The 17,778-nt window shown below is 53.5% G+C and overlaps 1 protein-coding gene across 7 annotated transcripts in view; it reads right to left on the bottom strand.

The window, feature by feature from the left end:
- Positions 1-17,778, bottom strand: part of CTIF (cap binding complex dependent translation initiation factor) — a 333,464-nt gene that overhangs the window by 86,900 nt on the left and 228,786 nt on the right. For all 7 annotated transcript variants that reach the window (XM_009192699.3, XM_021930113.2, XM_017951713.2 and 4 more), the window contains one exon: positions 14,859-15,158. In XM_009192699.3, the coding sequence (XP_009190963.2) occupies positions 14,859-15,158 (300 nt within the window). The remainder of the gene's footprint in view (positions 1-14,858; positions 15,159-17,778) is intronic.

Below are 17,778 nucleotides of genomic sequence, written 5' to 3'. Positions count from 1 at the left end.
AACAGGCATTTAGCAGGCACCCTCTGTTTGCCTAGCGCGTCTGCTTTGGGATAACAAAGCCTGAAGGAATGTCTGAAATGACTTCTTCTAACCCCCACCATGTTTTATGGGCGAGGAAGCCACCACCAGGGTAGAAGGCCTGGCCTGAGGTCACCCAGCCAGAGAAAGGCAGGGCTGGGGCCCCCCACCGGATCTCCTGCAGCCCAGAGCACCTCCTCCCACGCTGAGCCTTTAAGTCGTCAGCTTCTGGTTCCCTGTTTGGGATAAACATCTGCCAGATTTCAGACAGAGCAGCTCCCGTCATCTCTTCCCACCCGCAGTGGGTTCTAGGCTCTCCCCAGTCCTGGACCTCCATGCAACCTTCACAGGCTCAAGGCACTCGAGGGGCTGTGCGAGGTGGACAGAGGTGCCACAGGCTCTGCTGGAGAGGGCCTGGTGCCCGGCTAGGGAGACCTGACCCACAGACCACACCCCACCCAGTGCCCTCGTTTCCCCCATGGGGATGCTGAGGCTTAGATGGTGACATTAGTTAAGGGGCAGGCTTCAGACTTTCTGCCTCCTGCTCCACCCCTTGGGGGAGGGGAGGAAAAGGGACTTCTGCAGAGGGGAGCGAGTTGAAAGCAGCAAGGGTTGCTATGTGGACCTGCCCCATGGCAGCCTCCTGCACAGCCCTGCTCCAGCTCCGGCAGGGCTCCTGGGGGCAGCATCAGCCCTCCCCCACCCATCAGGCACTGTACCTCTGCACCTGGTTGGGCGGTGGGCGCCCATCTCCATACAGCTCTTGGAAGAAGCTGGTGCACAAAGAGGGGCTGGTTGGGGCACATGGGGGCATATGGAGGTGGGCATCTCTGCCCTCTCCTACGAGGCAGTAACCTCACCAGGGAGGGGTGGCGGGTGTCTCCTGGTCTCAGATGCCAGGCCCTTCGTGCCACACCACCTGCCTCAGAGAAACCCCAGCGTTCAGAGGCCCTGGAAGCTGGCTGGGGCCCCAGATTCAGCGGCCCACTCCACCTCCTGCCGAAGACGGCCCAAGGCTGGCAGGAAACTCACGACTCTTGAGGTAAAAGTTTCAGTTTTGGATGAAAATATGGTCTTGGCCTGAAATGGCAAGAAGCAGGCGCCAGCAAAATGAACGGGCCAGTGTGGTTACAGTGACCTGGGGTCATGGCCTGGCTGGGCAGCCTCAGCCCTGGGCTTGCTGACTGACACCCTCCGCCAGGCTGGCGGTGCCTCCTCCCCCAACCCTCCTCTGCAACCCCCAGTCCCCCAAAGGGTCCTGCCACCTACAGATCTTCTTGTCTTCCGTCCACCCAGATCCTGCCTCTTCCTTCATGCTTCCTCCTCCAGGAAGCCTTCCCCAACCTACTCCACTTACAGGGCTTGCCCCTTCCTCTGACATTCCTAAACTGCCCTCTGGCTGAGCTGGCCCTGCCCCCCCTTTATGTGTCACGCAGAGGCCAGTGCCTGTTTCACTGGGGTTTCATAGTGCTGAGCTCAGGGCACCCTGTGGGGCCTCCAGGCTAGTCCCAGGGCCCCTTGGAGAGCTTTCCTTGTGGCTGGATCCTGGGCTCTCTACAGTGCTGCACCCAAACCCCAAGTCCTACTGTGCCAGGGGTCCCTGGACTTGTGGAAGAATCTCTGTGTGGACATCGCAGGGCGCTTTCCCTGCCTGGGACCTCCCCTAAGAACCTTGAATGAATGGATTCATCAAAGGGAAAAGGAAAAACATGCTGCTATGAAATTCACAAGTTTCTCGTGGAGGAGGAGTCTTAAGGGAACACAGACAAAAAGTCAGGCGTTTCAGTGGATTTTAGCAATGATAATGTCAGTGCAGTAGGCAGGGGGAGGAGTTGGGTATCACGACCCCATTTAACAGAAGAGTAAGTGGAGGGCTGCCACGCTACGAGATCCACCCAGAGTCAACCCGCTGCATGGCGCCACAACTAGAGCCAGAGGGAGGTGGCTGACTCTTGGGCACTTGAGTTATTTCTTATGCCACAGGTGGTAAGCCATTAAAGGAAATGTCTATGGCAGGGGAGGCTGATTCCAGGTGACTGTGCTTCTAACCCCACTTTAGAGCTATTAGTCCTCTTGCCACATTTTTTTTATACTCAGAATAATGCAAGGACGGTTGCCTAATGGGGTCCATGCTAAGTGTGGGTCCAATATGTAGTGCTCCAATATGCAGTTGCTCAAGAATGCATTTATTCCGATTATAGCTATTCACGAGCTTTAGCTGGAGTCTGGCTATCCCCAAGTACCTCCGAAGCTACCCACTTCTTTGGTATGGCCTTTGCTCTGTGGAAAACTGGGGGCAGGGGCATGACATGGTGATGTGCTGGCTCCCACGCCCTCTCTACTTAATGGGTCTGGGTGTGGGTGACCTGGGTGCACACAGACCTCTCTGGAATACACTTGGTCTTAGGCTGGGCACTGTCAAGGGGGGGGTCAGGGGGTGATTTTGAGCATGCCTGTCCTCATACTTCAAAGTGACCTGAAGCTTCTCTTACTCTGGGACCTGGGATCTGTCTTGGAAGGGCCAGCAAGGGGTTAAGGGAGGGTCGTTCCCTGCAGGTTCCTCCCCGTTCCCGGCAAAGGGGCCACTGTTTTTCCCTGAAGACTCAGAGCTCTGTGCCCTGATACCGAGTGAAGGCCTTTAAACCTGAGCTCTAGGTGGGAGGCAGTGAGGGATGGGCACTCTGGGGGTGTGCAGGGACCCCTTATTCTAGGCTCTGGGTTTCAAGGGCAGAGCCATGCTGAGCCAGCACGATGCACACTCCCTGTGCCCATGGTTCTGCTTCTGGTCAAGTGTTTCTGCCTCTCCTGGACAGAGGGGCCCAGACAGGGAAGACCTAGAAGTAGGAAAAGCTGGCCTCTGGGCACAACATGGGTTTAAATTGCTCACATGACGCCAATTGGCCTCAGACTAACCCAGGCACCGATGGCCGCCCCCGCAACAGTGCCTCCCTTCCGTGCACTGCGCAGTGCACCCTGTGTGCTCCTGACCCTCTCGGTGGCTGTCTGGAGGGGAGCTGGGAAGACCTCTGTCTCCGTAAGGCGGCCTGCTCTTCATCTAGAGGAGATGGAACCTGGCTACCCTGAACACTGTGGGTATAAATACTCTTAGAGTGGGGGGTTCAAGGCAAGTGTGGCATTGCTGCTGGCTGTTGAAAGAGTTGTCCTGTCATCTCGTCTTCCTGTTCCTCTCCCCCTCCGTCCTCAACTCCCTTCTGGTTCATTCTAGGCATCAGAAACACAGCCCACGCAGGTTGGTATGGGCGAAGGGCGACAAGGAAATAAGCCCCCAGCAGTGTGGGGAGGGGCACCAGGGTCAGAGGTGGGGCACCCTGTGCAGATTCCCTATCCATTCTTCCCATCAGCGGCCCGCAGGCCAATGTTAGGGGCCCAGGCTATGCACCCCTGGCTGGGGAAGCCTGCTCACCCAGGGGCTTTGGTTTGAAGATGCTCACTGACTTGTCCCAGAAGCTCTTGGAGCACTTACTGAAGGAAGGAGACCACAGCTAGGGGAGCACAGTTCCTACACTGCCCCCATGGCAGGCAACCCCAGCTCCTGGCTCTGGCCTGGTGGGGGCAGTGGTGGGAATGCCACAGTTCCATGCGCCAGGGGCCAGAGAGCATGCTCCTGAGAGTAGGACGGGGAAATGAGGCCTGCCATCACGACTCAGGTCTTTGAGGGGCAGGCTCAAGCCTGGGTATGCCCCCTCTCCACAAGAGATCACCACAGCCACCTAGAACCCCTGGCTCTCTAATGTAAAACATCTTTAAGTCCATCATCCTATGACCTATCAACATGTCTTCCTAAAACATGGCCTCTTGCAACCTCCCCAGGCCTCATCTCTCATCTATAATTAATACGAGGGGATTGGATTGGATGACCTGTAGATCCTTCCTGCAAGTCTACACTGGTCTATGATTTTTAATTGATCCTGGAACTACATCTCAAGAACCCACAATGGCTCCCTGAGTCCCACTTTATAAAGTCCAGATCCTTCTGCCTCTTAGTCAGTCCGCCTTATAGACTTCCTCCAGCTCTCAGCTGAATTTCAGTAAGGCAGTGTCCTTATTGTCCCTCACTTGTGTCATTTCTTTGGCTCTTGATTCGTGATATTTCCCCCACCAAAAACATCCTTCCTGGAAACAGTTTGGCAGATACTCAAAAAGTTAAAGATAAAATTTCCATAAGATCCAGCAATTCCACTTCTAGGTATATACCCCAAAGAATCAAAAGCGGGGACTCAAACAGATATTTGTGCGTGCATGCTCCTATCAGCATGAATCACAATAGCCAAAAAGTGGGAGAAAACCAAGTGCGCATTGACAGATAAATGGATTAAAAAAATGTGGTATAGACACAAAATGGAATATTAGCCAGCCATGAAAAAGAAGGGAATTCTGACACATGAATAAATCTTGAAACCACGATGTGAAGTGAAATATGCCAGACACAAAAAGAAAAATACTGTATGATATCCTGTGTGTGCTATTTGTAGAGTGGGTGAATTCATGGAGATGGAAGATGGAGGGGAGGCTGCAGGGGAGTTATTGCTGTAGGGGAGTTATGGTGGGTACAGGGCTTTTGTTTGGGGTGATGAGAGGGTTTGGTGGGGGGGTGGGGGATGGTCATGGGCATTGTCCAACATTGTGGGTGTGCGGGGTACTGCTGAACTGTGCACTTAAAACTAGTTAAGGTGGTGACTTTTATGGTATATTTTACTGCAATAATAATTTGCCGAAAAGAAAAGAAAAGAAAAACAGTAACAAAACTGTTCTGCCCTCTTCCTCCTCTGTGGCCACTCCCTCCCGCTAGGTCTAGCTCTTTCCTTGCTATACTGCTGGGGCAGGCCTCTGAGCTCCTTACGCATTTTCAGGAAACACCTTGGGGCCATGCACAGGCTGGTTCCAGAGGAGGACCTCAGATAACTCAACACAATTTTCTTCCTTTTGAAAGAGTGACCCTCTGCAGTCCCCTTCCTGCCCAGGGGCCACCGCTCCCCCTTGGTAGTGGCTGGGAGCCTCCCTGGGGAGCCAGGGACAGGGCGGTGAGCAGTTACATAACCCGCAGGGAGATTTTTTCCATCGGCCCAGGCGGTGCCAGCTTTCCAGCAGCAACCACGGCAGGTAGAGGCGCCCTGTCTGGGCCGGCCGTGCCCGGGCAGGGCAGAGATGCTGCGATCTGGAGCCGCTTAGCATAGCTCAGATTCCCCGCGGCGGCTGGGGGCCGGCCACTCACAGAGCTGCGGGGAAGATCTGCTGTCTCCTGCCTGCCTGGCTCCGGGGAAGGAGGAGGAGGAGGTGCTGGGGGTGAACTGCCAGCCAGCCAGGGGTGACCCTCTGGGGCCTGGGACACCCGAGCTGGCCTTCTCCGGTAACCCACTTATCTGCAGGGCTTGCTTCAGCGTGGCAGCCTCAGACAGGGCAGTGCCCGGCCAAGTTCTATCAGGGGATTTAGCAGGGAAAATGAACCCGGGGTGGGGGGTGAGGGCATGCAGGGAAGAGGACACGGTCTGGCAAGAGACACGGGTGATGGTGAAATAATTCCTGACCTGGGTAAAGCTCTTCTGGCCCAGAAGCGAGAGGGAGAAAACCCCAGGCCATTCCCTTTTGTGGCTGTGGCCTGTGCTATTCCCACGCCTGTCTACCCAGGCTCCTTCCTCCCCACAGAAGGAAGCTCCTGGAGCCAGCTAGCTGACGCCTGCTGAATACCTAGTGTGTACCAGTATGGTGGTGGGACACAAAGATGACCCAGACACATGCTTTGCCCCAAGACATCCACGGACACAAGTCTCAGAAAAGAAAAGCTTAAACAGGGGAGCCCAGAAGACTCCATGAAAGGGACACATGGTAAATGTTCAAGGGTCAGAGGAAGGTGAGGTCCCTGGGCTGGGAGATCAGGGAAGGCTTCCTGGAGGAGGCAGATTTGACTAGGAGGAAGAGTACACCAGTCAATCCTGGGCCCACCGCCCATGAAGACAATAGTCTAAAAGCACTCATTGCCGGCCCTCGTTGTTCCACACTTAATCAGCGTAGGAGGGGGAAATGGAAATGCTGCCCAAGACTTAGGCATGGGGTGGTCTTTGGGAATTTAGGATGGGATAAAGTTAGAGGGGCCTCCCAGTTCATCCCACCAGGGCAGAGCACCCACACTGATGGAGCCATCTGAGTGGTGTGGCTCAGAGCTGGGGTCCGTGCATGCATTACCTCATTTAAGCTCTACCACAACCCAATCATCCCTCCCAGGACAGAAACTCGGGTGCAGAGACATGTTTTAAATGCTCAAGATCAGCATCGAGACAGCAGTCAATGCTACCGCGCAGGTTTGCTGCTCCTCAGGCCTCAGCGTTGCTGCCTCGGGGCAAAAAATCCTGTCTAGAGAAACGAGATTCAGGGGCACGACCCGCACCTGTCTGCTCCAGATGGCCCAGCTGACCTGATTCGTGAAGCTGCAGGCTGCTCTTGCTCTCCCCTCCTGAGCCACCCACACTCCTAACAACATGGCAATGGCCACTTTTCACGGGAAAGGAGTGACTTTTGTCCAAGGCTCACTCAGCCTCTGCACATCTAGAGTCTCTGACAAGGCCTGCAGTAGACCGCCCATGAGACTTGTAAAAGCCCATTTTGGGCTTTCTCAGGAGCAGGGCTGTCTGTGATTTTGAAGAATATGGCAGTGGTGCAGAGGCAGGAAGCTGGGCACTTGGTTTTGCAGGAAGTTCGCTGGTCCCTGGGGGCCTGGGGCGGTAGTTGGCACAGCAATGGCACCCAAGGCCCCCCTGATGATATGATGACGGGACACCTGGCATGCTGCTGTTCTGGGCACCTTCCAGGACTGGCTGAGGATCAGTGGTCATTTTCTTTCCTCTGCTTATTTTTGGATTCAAAAATCAAAATGCTTGTTTATGATCCAGTCATTGGCTGCTCTGTCTCACTGAGCACTTCAAAGCTCCAGAGAGAACCACAGGCTTAGCACTCCTGGAAGCCACATGTTCCTCCGCCCCACCCAAACTGAACAGTCAGGGCGATCTGGTCTAAGCACTGACTTTGAGGTATCCCACCTGGGTCCTTGAATGCAATGCTTCAGATTTGCACGGATTGAAAGACCACAGCACAGGGCAAGTGAAGAGAGACATACAGGATCCGCCACAGTGCATGGTATATAGCAGGTGCCCAATAAGCATTGAGAAGAAATAAAGATTGGAGAAAAGCAGGCCATATTTACTCATTCCAAAGCAAGTGCAGGGCAATGAGGCACACGGCTCCTACCCACTGTGGCTCTGGCAGCGGGGGCAAAGAACATGGATAGGAGTCAGGCATCGGCTCTTCCTATTGGGGGAGCCCAGGGCTGCCACAGAATCCTGGGCAGGGGTCAAGCTCCTGTGACTGCTGGCCTCCTGTGATGCCAGGCCAACCTGCCGAGGCCTGTTGATGCCCACCTTCAGGGAAATGTGTGTGGAACTCTGCATGTCCCTTGCAGGGCACGGCCTTCAGCATGGGGACAGATGACCTGCGGGGGCAGGGCGGGAGCTCAGATGCCAGCCATTTTTAGAAAAACAGCCCTTTTCTGGGCTTTTGCAAGCTTCTGCGCAGCCTGCCCATGGGGAAAGCGGCTTGCACTGCCTCTGGCCCTTTGCTTCAGCCTTTCTGATTTCTAACAACTGGTGGAGGGGAGCTCGATGTGTATATGGCCAGGGCTTTTGCTCAGGCTTTGGAATGCACAGAACAATGTGCTTCTATCCCTGGGTGTGCCTGGCTTGGGCCAACATTAAAATTAGTTTACATGCCTGGAGTGCACATCGGCTCAGCAGTGGGTGTGCAGAAATAAGGGAGGGGGTCTGAGAAGAGGGAGAGGATGCAAGCAGGAGATGGGAACCAGGGCCAGCAGCCTGTGTGGTTTCATAGGGACTAGGGCAAATGGAGAGTGCAGGGGTTTCTTCAGGTACCCTTGGCCTCCAGAGGCCCAGAAAGCTCAGAGACTCAGCAACCCCTGGAAACACAGTGGGATTATTCCACAGGTGGATTTTGAAATCCCAATTGATGACTTCCTGAGATGGATTCTTTTTTGTTTTTTAGAGTCTCACTGTCGCTCATGCTGGAGTGCAACGGCAGGGTCCTAGCTCGCTGCAGCCTCGACTCCTGGGCTGAATGGATCCACCTGCCTCAGCCTCTGGAGTAGCTGGGGCTTCAGTAGCAATGCAGCCACACCTACCTAATTTTTTTTTGTTTTTTTAGAGATGGCGTCTTGTTATGTTGCCCAGGCTGGTCTCAAACTCCTGGCCTCAAGCAATCCTTCTGCCTTGGCCTTGCAAAGTGCTGGGATTACAGGCATGAGCCATTGCTCCCAACCATGATATGATCTTCCCAAGCTTTTGAGCCTTACCCCCTATTTAGGATGTGGTATGGGAGCCAGAAACGCTGGCCAGCCTCGTGATGTTGAGTGAAACTTGCAGCCTTACTGAGCCACTTTCCCCAGTATAAACCTGGGGAGGGATCCCTGCCCTGGACCCTACCTCCGATTCACACATAGGAAAGTGCTCAGAAGAGCTTCAAAGCCCTTCATGCCCCAGGGAGCATTGGTACCCATGACTGATGGCTCTATGCCTCCCTTCCACAGCGATTTCCCGAGTCTCTACTATGAACCATGAAGCCAGGAGCTGGGGACAGCCTATAACTTGGCCAGGATTCTGGCCCTCTAGGAGTTTACAACCTAGACTCCAGGAATTGGTATCAGTCCCCCTCCTCCCTTCCTATGTAAAAGACAAGAGTTAGGAACTTCAAACTTCTGACAAAGGGAAACGGCTTGATTTTCCAGAGACCTCGAGAGAATCATGAGAAGGAGGTTTTCCCCTTAGGAAGAGAGTTAGAGGAATCGCCCAGGTTTTCTTCCCAAGCCTGAAAACATGGGACAAGGAGAGGGGCAGGAGGATGGGAGAAACAGGGGCTGAAGTGGGGGCAACACACACATCCAGGATGAGGTGAGGGTAAGTTACATCTTCAGGCTTGTCTCACACTTGAGAGGTTCACTGATAAGGAAAGCCAAGCCAGAAAATCTTGAGTGCCCCTTCTGGGCTAGAGTCATTCCCAGAGACCCCAGAGTGACCACCCAATTGAGCTTCTATGTATGAAAAGCCCAAAACACAATGCCTGATGATGACCCAGGCAGAAACTCTGAAGAGTTTCTCTGCTCTTTAGCTCAAGGTCAGCTTTTTAAGGGGCTGTCTTCTAGAAGATGCTAGAGAAGAGCAATTTATTTTGAAATCTGGTCACACACCAGATTCTGATTTTGTGTTGTCTTTTCACAACAGGCCTGCTGTGTTTACGACTTGGTTGAGATGAAATTTTTTTTTTTTTTCAAAAAAAGGTATTGCATCCTTCTGTTAGATGTGTTGTTGGCAACGGTTGCTAGGGAGAGCTGGGTTCAGTTACAGACACACTGATGCCGGCTCTAATAATACTTTGCTCTGCATAGCTCGGATGCAGACACCTCTTGGCTAAACACAGCACACACATTTCAACAGAGGAGGGCTTGAACTTGTACTACCCAAGCCTGTCTCAGCAAAGGAGCATTCCCAGAGCCCACGTGGACGTCCCGGGGCAGTGACAGGGCAGTGCTGGGTGGAGGGGGCTCAGGCTTCCATTCTTGTCATTCCAAAGGTCCCATAAAAAGAGGCACACTCGTTCCTCACTTCTCTGAGAAACTGGAGCCCCTTCACCGCCCTGTATCACACCACAATTCCCTGATGAGGATCCAGGGAAACTTTTGGTTCCTTCTCTAACCCAGGCACCCTGGGCAGCCCACATTCTCCTGTAAGTCGGAAACAATCAATGCTCATCATCTAGTCAGTCAGTCTAGTCTGCAGTCAGGACCCTGTAAAGCCGGAGAAGTTGGGAGCCTTGGTGGGAAGGGGTGCGGGGAGACAGGCTGAACTGTGAAGTCCCAGCCTCCGGTACAGCCTGGCACCGTGGGTGAGAGTGAGGCCCTTTTCCTAAAACATGTGATAGCTGTTCCAACACATATCCTAGGCCAAGGAAAAGGAAAATGGGAAAAGGAGCTGAGGACAGAGAAATGGAGGCAGTGGGAGAGAAGAGGTGGCTTTCATCTCATCAAGGAGGAGGCTCAGAGTGACGATGAGAAGGGCCTGAGGCTGGGGGAGTGGAAGGCACGTTCTCAGCAGCTGCGGCCTCCTGTGTAACGGGGTTCTCCCGCCAGCTCAGGCTCGGAGTTCTCCCCACGGCTCAGCAAAGAGCCCAGCACCTGGCAGGTATATCTTGACTGGTTCGCGGCAGACAGGCAGAGCCAGCTGATTCATAAGTGGCCACGATGAAACAGTCAGGTGTCTCTGGGGTGTCTCAATGGCGGTGTTCCCCCCTGGCTAAGGAATGCCCAGGTTGTGTCCTTGGATAATCTAAATCAACTGATTAGGGGTAGGCCCCCTGCCTGCTATGTTTTAATGATTCTCATGCACAGCGAGGCTGAGAACCACTGACCTAAAGAAGAGCCAGTATCTGAAATGCAATATTCCCAGGCCAGACCTCCACTCTGACAATCACACTGGTGAGACTGTGCTTTAGTCTGCCCATCTATGAAACAAAGCCACCACCTACAAACCATCAGTCATTCAATGCCTTGTGACTTCCCACTGTGATCCCTGGATGAGAGCACTAGCATCTACCAGGAGCATGTTTGAAACGCAGAAGCTCAAGCCCATCCCAGGCCTCCTGCATCAGAATCTGCATTTAAACAAAATGCCACGTGATTCATATGCACATTCCAATTTGAGAACCCCTGACCTAATAAAGACAACATGCTTGGTACATTTAAGAAATGTCTGTTTAATAAACAGAATTTTACTTACAAGGACACTACTAAAAAAGGGCCACGTTTCAGACAAAAAGGAATTGGCTTGGATATAAAAACTGAAGACCATTTTGGAGCTGTGGGATTGGTGACGGGGTCCTCTGAGACCCCAGGGGCTCCAGCACTGTCATGGCTCATGAGAATGGTGGTTCTGGGTTCCTTGAGATAGCAGTGCTGAGTCTGGCTGGGAAGGGTTAAAGGACCTTAGACCTTCTCCCTTCTCCCACCCTGCACTTCCCACTCCACGGGGGCTGCACCCCAGCTTGGCAAGAGCCCTTATACCTCTGCTGCAGACTGTTGACCACATCTGAGGTTGCCCCTCTCCCTCCATGCTGCTGGCTCGCATCATCAAAGCCCTGGCAGCAAGAGAAGTCAGCCAGGGAGAACCAAGTGTAAAGACCGCTGCTGGGAGCTGTGCTAAGGAGGCACTTCACACCCTGGCCCCTTTGGAGCCTGCATTGCTAAGCTGGGTCCCAGAACTTGTGTGTGGAAATGGTAGCTGAACCTGATCCTATGGGGCATCTCGGAGGCTGCCAAACCGAACCAGGTGCTGGTTGGGGACCCAGAGCCAGATGGGCCTTGAGTGGATGGAGCTGAGTGCAAACCTCAGGGAGGAAGCAGTGGGGAAGGCTGTGCAGGCCGGGTCTAGAACTGCCTGCCAGGAAGGAATGCAAACATAGTTTGCCAGAAAATGAAGTCAGGTGAAAAAAGACATCCCTGGAGGTGTTAAGAGGGAAAGCTGGTTGTGCTAAGCCCAGCCCATCGCTTTCTTTTCTTGCACCTCTTGGGGTTGGGTGGTGAGGGGCCATGAATTATGCTGCCCAGAAAGGCCCGCTGCACCTCTGTCTCCTTGGCTGCAGAGAGGGGGCACAGGGCCTGAGAAGGCTCAGCCAGATGTGGTTCAGGTGTCCTCTGGGCCTTGGAGTTAGGGGGCCATTGTGGGGTCAGGGCAGCCCGGCACCAGCACAGTCCACCCGCCTTCCCATGGCAGCCGAAAGGGCATTGTCTAGCCACCCAGGAGGCCTGAGTACGCAGATGAAGCCTCTGGTTATACACTCAAGGGGCTCCCTCCTTGGCTCACATGAAAGCTGGGACTGCAGGTGGTGAACAGTGGTGAGTGGTGGCCTACGTGGACATTTCGATTTCTAAAGACCTGACCCTCAGGTACTCTACCTAGGCAAATGGCTCTACTGTGGGGGAGGGGAGGAGGAGCTGCTCTGAAGCCTCAGAATGTAAGCTGTGACTGCCTTGTGGCGGGGGGATTCCCTTCTTGCCCTGGACTTCAGCTGTCCCTGCAGGCCCCTAGCTCAGGAGAAGGTAGGCTTCTAGCGCCTTCCTTTTCAGACATCCATTTCTCCATGACAACCGAGGGCCCTCTAGCACCAGGCACTGTGCAGCCCCTGGGATACAGAGGTGCAGAAAGTAGAGGGGTTCCCACCTCCCAGAGCCCAAGATAGGAGGGCAGTAACAGCACACACCCCAGTTTGTCACTGTGGATTCACGTGGCCATTGGTTTAAGTTCAACTCCTTCTTCACTGCAAACCTCTTAAAGACAAAGCTGTGCCCATTCACTGACTGCTGTATGCTCAGTCCCCAGGCTGGTGCCTGGCACACAGTGAATACTAGGAGGGTGACTGAACATTGTGGCTACAGGATGAGAGGTGCTGGGACAGGAGAAGGGCCGATGCTTCCTGGAAAGTGGGGCCTCAGCACCACCTGAAGAAGGAGTGTGAGTTGCTTCAGGAGGAGGTGCATGCTCAGAGTGGGATAGAGAAGTGAATTCTGGGCTGGGGGAGAGTCCGTCCACGCAGGGTGTAGTGGGAGGTTCAGCCTGGCTGGTGAGGGGTGGGGAGCAGGATGTGGACTGCCAGTTCTCTGCCCCAGAGACAAGGTGGCACCGACAGGGCTGGGTTTCTGGGGCTGGTCCCAAAGCCTGCATCACTCATGACAGACCTACCATTGAGCCACAATATGGGGTGAGCGGGTTTGTGAGGATTTAGGGACCCAGGACAGTTTCCTGCCAGTGGCAAAGCCTTGGGAGCATGAGAAAGGGAAAGGCTCACACGGGGTCCCTCGCGCCCCTTCCTGAGGCCCCAGCTCATCTCCAGCAGCGCAAAATCAACGGTGCACTGATGAAGGCTATTGTTTGCGCTTTCCCAGAGGGAACTACAGAGGCCAAGCTCCAACTGATGACAAACGAATCAGGTCTGGAATCCTTCCTTCCCAGCTTTGAATTTTGTGTTTTTTCCCTGCCGTAGTGTTTGCCAAACTGTCTCTCAGCACACTAATCCCACAAGAAGTTCTTAGCTGGGGAATGCAGGGGACTTTGTTGAGTTAAACGCAGCCAAACGGGTTCCTTTCCTGCTGGGACATCTGGAGGCTGTCCTAAGCCAGTGCACTTTGTGGTTGATTGAGAGGTGAGCGCAGGGGCCGCAGGGCCCCCTTTGTGGCTGAGTGTTCCCCACGATTGATGGTCTGCTGGACACTTGTGGGTGAGGCCACCCTTACCACGGCAGGTTGGAAGAAATGCCCGATCTGAGGTGGCCCCTGCAGCCAGTTGCCCTCCCCAAGTGCCCCATGCCCTGGGTGCCTGTCTGCCACTGGGTCAGGCTGGGTTACTTGGAGCTGGCAACCATTGTCTAGAACTCTTGCCCCATCCTGGCCCCTTTTTGAAAAACAAAACCTAAAGCCAAGACCATAGGCTGATGCTGTCTCTGACTCGCCTGTGCCGGGCGCTCTGTGGCAGACAGGCTTCTCCCTGCCCGCCACTCTCCACATGCTCCCAGGACATTCCGGCCCGCGAGGAACATGCCCCATGTGCAAATCCCTCAGGTAATACGGGAATTCGTCACCAGGGGAGTGTGGGCGATCCAGGAATGGGAACCTGATCAGGGCCTGGAGCAGGAGAGAAGCAGCCCAGGCTGGCCAGGGAGGGCTCATGTTGCAGTGAGTGCAACTCACATGCAGAGGAGAGGGTGGGTGGGGATGGAGCCCTGCCGGCTACATGCGGAGGTGGCCTTAGCGGCAACTTCCTCCCAGCTTTTAGGGAAGACGGCAGACTGCGAACCACGTGGTTAAGGTGAGGGTGGCCATGTGCCCTTGTTTACACCTGCTGTCTAGGTATAATTATGAACTGAACCCCCTTTGACTCTCACAAGTGTTGCAGTTCGGATGATCTATTGTATGGTCAACCTAGTTAAGATGGCTCTGTAGCCTGCCATTCTACTTCATTACTTGGAAACTACCATCTTATCTCACCTGGACTGGCAACTCACTTTGTATCTCAACTAGTCTCTAAAATACAAAATAGGAGGAAAGGAGAAATGGCTCTGCCCCAGCCAAGGGTCTCCAAGGACAGTCCCAGGACCTGGTATAGCCACCATCCCACGACCCTGCTATCTGCCTGATGTCACCAGTTTTGGGGCCACCAGCTTGTCTGCTACTGCCCATACAGACAAGCAGGTACTTGTGAGATGAAACGTTGCTAAGCTCCGTCCAAGCTGACAGACTGTCCCTTTTCTGCTCATGTGTGACTTTGCTCAAACCCATCTCACTACCAGCGATGACCACCTACACACCTGCAAAGGTCTAAGGATCTGGCCCTGGGTGGAATGAGGAGGAAAAGAGAAGTCCACAGCAAGTTCATGTCTGCTTGGATGTGGAGAGGACAAAGCACAAAGCTAGGGTGAGACCAAGAGCCAGCCTCTCATTATGAAAATAGAAAGTGGGAAAGGCTGGTTAAACATAAAGCACCTATAAAATTATATTGGTCCATCGTAACCAGGGAGCCCACACATAAACACACACAAATCCAGCCGCTCATTCCTGGCCCCTTGACTGCCTTTGTGTTTTCTATAATTAATCGGGCAAGGGCAGAACTTGGGAAAAGTCCAACTGTGGCCAGAACTCGCAGCCTTCTCGCTAGGAATAACTCACCGAACGCAGAGGGGCAGGGGGCGTGGGGCAGTGGCGGCCGGCGTCCGGTTACCTGCAGCATGTTGAGGAGCAGGCTCCGGAACTTGGTTCCCTCCACCATGAAGAGCGCCATCTTGTCGCAGAGCTTGGCGGCGGTGAAGGCGAAGCTGCGGTCGGACACGGCCTTCTGGTAGATGGTGCGCACGATCTCGCCCAGCATCTCCTCGGAGTTGGTGGAGTTCTGGGCCTCCTCCATGAAGGTGGTGAGCTTGGCGTCCACGTCGCTGCTGTTGTTTCGCATGCTGTTCAGGATCTCGATCAGCTTGTCCATCTTGTTCTGCTGGGGAGTGGTCGTCTCCACGGCCACTTCATCCTGGGGGTGTGGGAGACAAATGAATGTGCCTGAGTGAAGCCGAGGTCTCTGTGTGGGGGTGGCCCGGTGGAAAAAGGGTGGCCACCCCCAGAAAGCAGGACCAGGCCTACTTTCCTGGATCTGAGGGCTGGTCCCTCTGGGAACCTCCACCAAAGACCCCTCACGCGCCAAAAGCTCCTTGTTTCCTTTTTTCTTGGCCCCTGTGACATCCAGGGCTGATACTGCTTTTGGCTTCTAGCTCCTACCCAGGATTCTCACATACATTGGCTTTTTTTTTGTTTATTTGTCCATCAAATGGCTTAATTTAGAAATGATTTAATGGAGCTTATGAAAGAGGAAATAAAATAACAAATATGAAATCGGGCCAAAGAGAAAATGAGGGTAGGAAGACTTGGTCAGGAAGGCAGGTCAGATCCAAAATGCCTGCAGTGGTGGTTAAAAGCGGCCCAGGCAGTGCCCACCTTGTCCCCCACACCCTCAGCTCCGAATGTCCAAGGATGACTTGTTCTCTGGACATAGGGCTCCCTGTGGGCACAGCCCTGGCTTTTTGTCCTGTGGAGACTGTAGACATATGCCACACACGAAGGAATCCTCCCATGTGCCACTAAAACAGTTGGTGCTTCTAGGAGGGACATTACAAGTAAAAAGCCCTACAGCCTTATGAGGTTTCACTGCAACTAGGATCAGATCAGGGGCTTGAAGAAGAAAAAAATGTCATCTTATTGTATTGACTCATTCTTGGTGGTCAAGAATGGGGACAACTTAACTGTGGGGAAGTGAGATCTGGCTGGAAGGGCAGGGTCAGGGTCATGAAATGAGATCCACGCTTGTTCTTCTGTCCCTGAGGGCTCCCTGTGGGCACAGCCCTGGCTTTTTGTCCTGTGGAGACTGTAGACATATGCCACACACGAAGGAATCCTCCCATGTGCCACTAAAACAGTTGGTGCTTCTAGGAGGGACATTACAAGTAAAAAGCCCTACAGCCTTATGAGGTTTCACTGCAACTAGGATCAGATCAGGGGCTTGAAGAAGAAAAAAATGTCATCTTATTGTATTGACTCATTCTTGGTGGTCAAGAATGGGGACAACTTAACTGTGGGGAAGTGAGATCTGGCTGGAAGGGCAGGGTCAGGGTCATGAAATGAGATCCACGCTTGTTCTTCTGTCCCTGACAATAGAAGCTCTGGGCTAGAAGGCACAGACTTCTAAGCTCTGACAATAGAAGCTCTGGGCTAGAAGGCTCTAGATCCCACCCACTCTGTGCCTCCAGCTGTGTTGCTTTGGGTAAGTGATTTCACTCTCTGGATCTCAGGTTCCTCATAGGTAACACGGTGAGGTTAGATGAGAAAATCTATAGCTTTCCTTGAGCCCTTCCATGGTGGGATTGAGTTCCAAGGGCATATAGTCTCTCGCTCGAGAACCGAATACTCAGGAGGCTGAGGCAGGAGAATGGCGTGAACCCGGGAGGCGGAGCTTGCAGTGAGCCGAGATTGCACCACTGCACTGCAGCCTGGGCGACAGAGCGAGACTCTGTCTCCAAAAAAAAAAAAAAAAAAGGGCTGAATCCTGGGTGAAGGAATAGGATGTCCTAGTTCTTCTCCTCAAACCCAACCACCTCTTCAGGGAAGGCTACTCTGAGTCCCTGGGTAAAGTTAATAGGACACAACTCCCCACCCCAAGAGACATCTCACGCTTTACCTGTCTCTTGAAAGGGAGAAGGACAGTGTTGCTTTCCTTGATGAAAATGTTTAGGATGTGGCTGGTGGCCACCTAGGATTTACCCTTTTTTAGAGTGAGCAGCTAGCAGAGAGGGGAGTGACCCAGCCTGAGCCTGAGCCCATGTCTTCTTGGTCGAGGAGTTCAGGAGGCCTCGCCTGAGTGGAGTTCTTGAAACTGATCTATAGATGTACCTTCTCTGTTCCATTCCCCCATATACTCCTCTCTCCAGACCATCTGGGCCCCAGGGCAGGAACAGTGATCTGCATATAGAATAGGAACTACCCACAAGAACACATCTGTACACGTTCTCTTATTTAACCTTCACAGTCTCTCAGCAAGGTGTGTAGTATTACGCCCATTTTACAGATAAGTAACTGGGGCTCAGGGAGGTTAGGTGACTTGCCCAAGACCACCCAGCCAGTCAAAGGCAAAGTGAAGTCTGAGCCTGCTCAGCTGCGTTCTAAAGCCCATGCTGTTTCCATTCTGCCACCCTGCAGTTACATTTAGCAGAACTCTAGAGGACTTGGTGGGGCGGATACTGGGAGCAGCATCTTATCTTCAAGAGTGGATCCAAGAAGAGGTCTGACCTGCCTTATCCTGCCTGAGTGTGGACCTTGGGCCTGCAGTAGAGGAAGATGGAGGAGAAGCCTAGAACATGGAGCTCTGCAGAAGCCCCAGGAGGAAGACTCTGTAGGCGCTGCTGCTGTGTGGGATGGCTGTGGGCAAGCTGGCCTTTCTTGGGACAGGTCCTCTCCAGGGTGACCTTACCTGTGCCCTTGCTGGGCAGTGGGGTCGGGGTGGTGGTGCTAGGGTGAGCACAGCAGACTTAATGCTGCCAGTACAAATCCCTAGCCCTCTTCTGGAGGTTTAGGGTCATCTACTGAAGCTGTGGGCCGGGCCA

This window comes from Papio anubis, chromosome 19, assembly GCF_008728515.1.
Source record: "Papio anubis isolate 15944 chromosome 19, Panubis1.0, whole genome shotgun sequence".
Classification (NCBI taxonomy): domain Eukaryota; kingdom Metazoa; phylum Chordata; class Mammalia; order Primates; family Cercopithecidae; genus Papio; species Papio anubis.
Note: the sequence above shows the minus strand (reverse complement) of the source record. Positions and strands in the feature narration are given on the sequence as shown.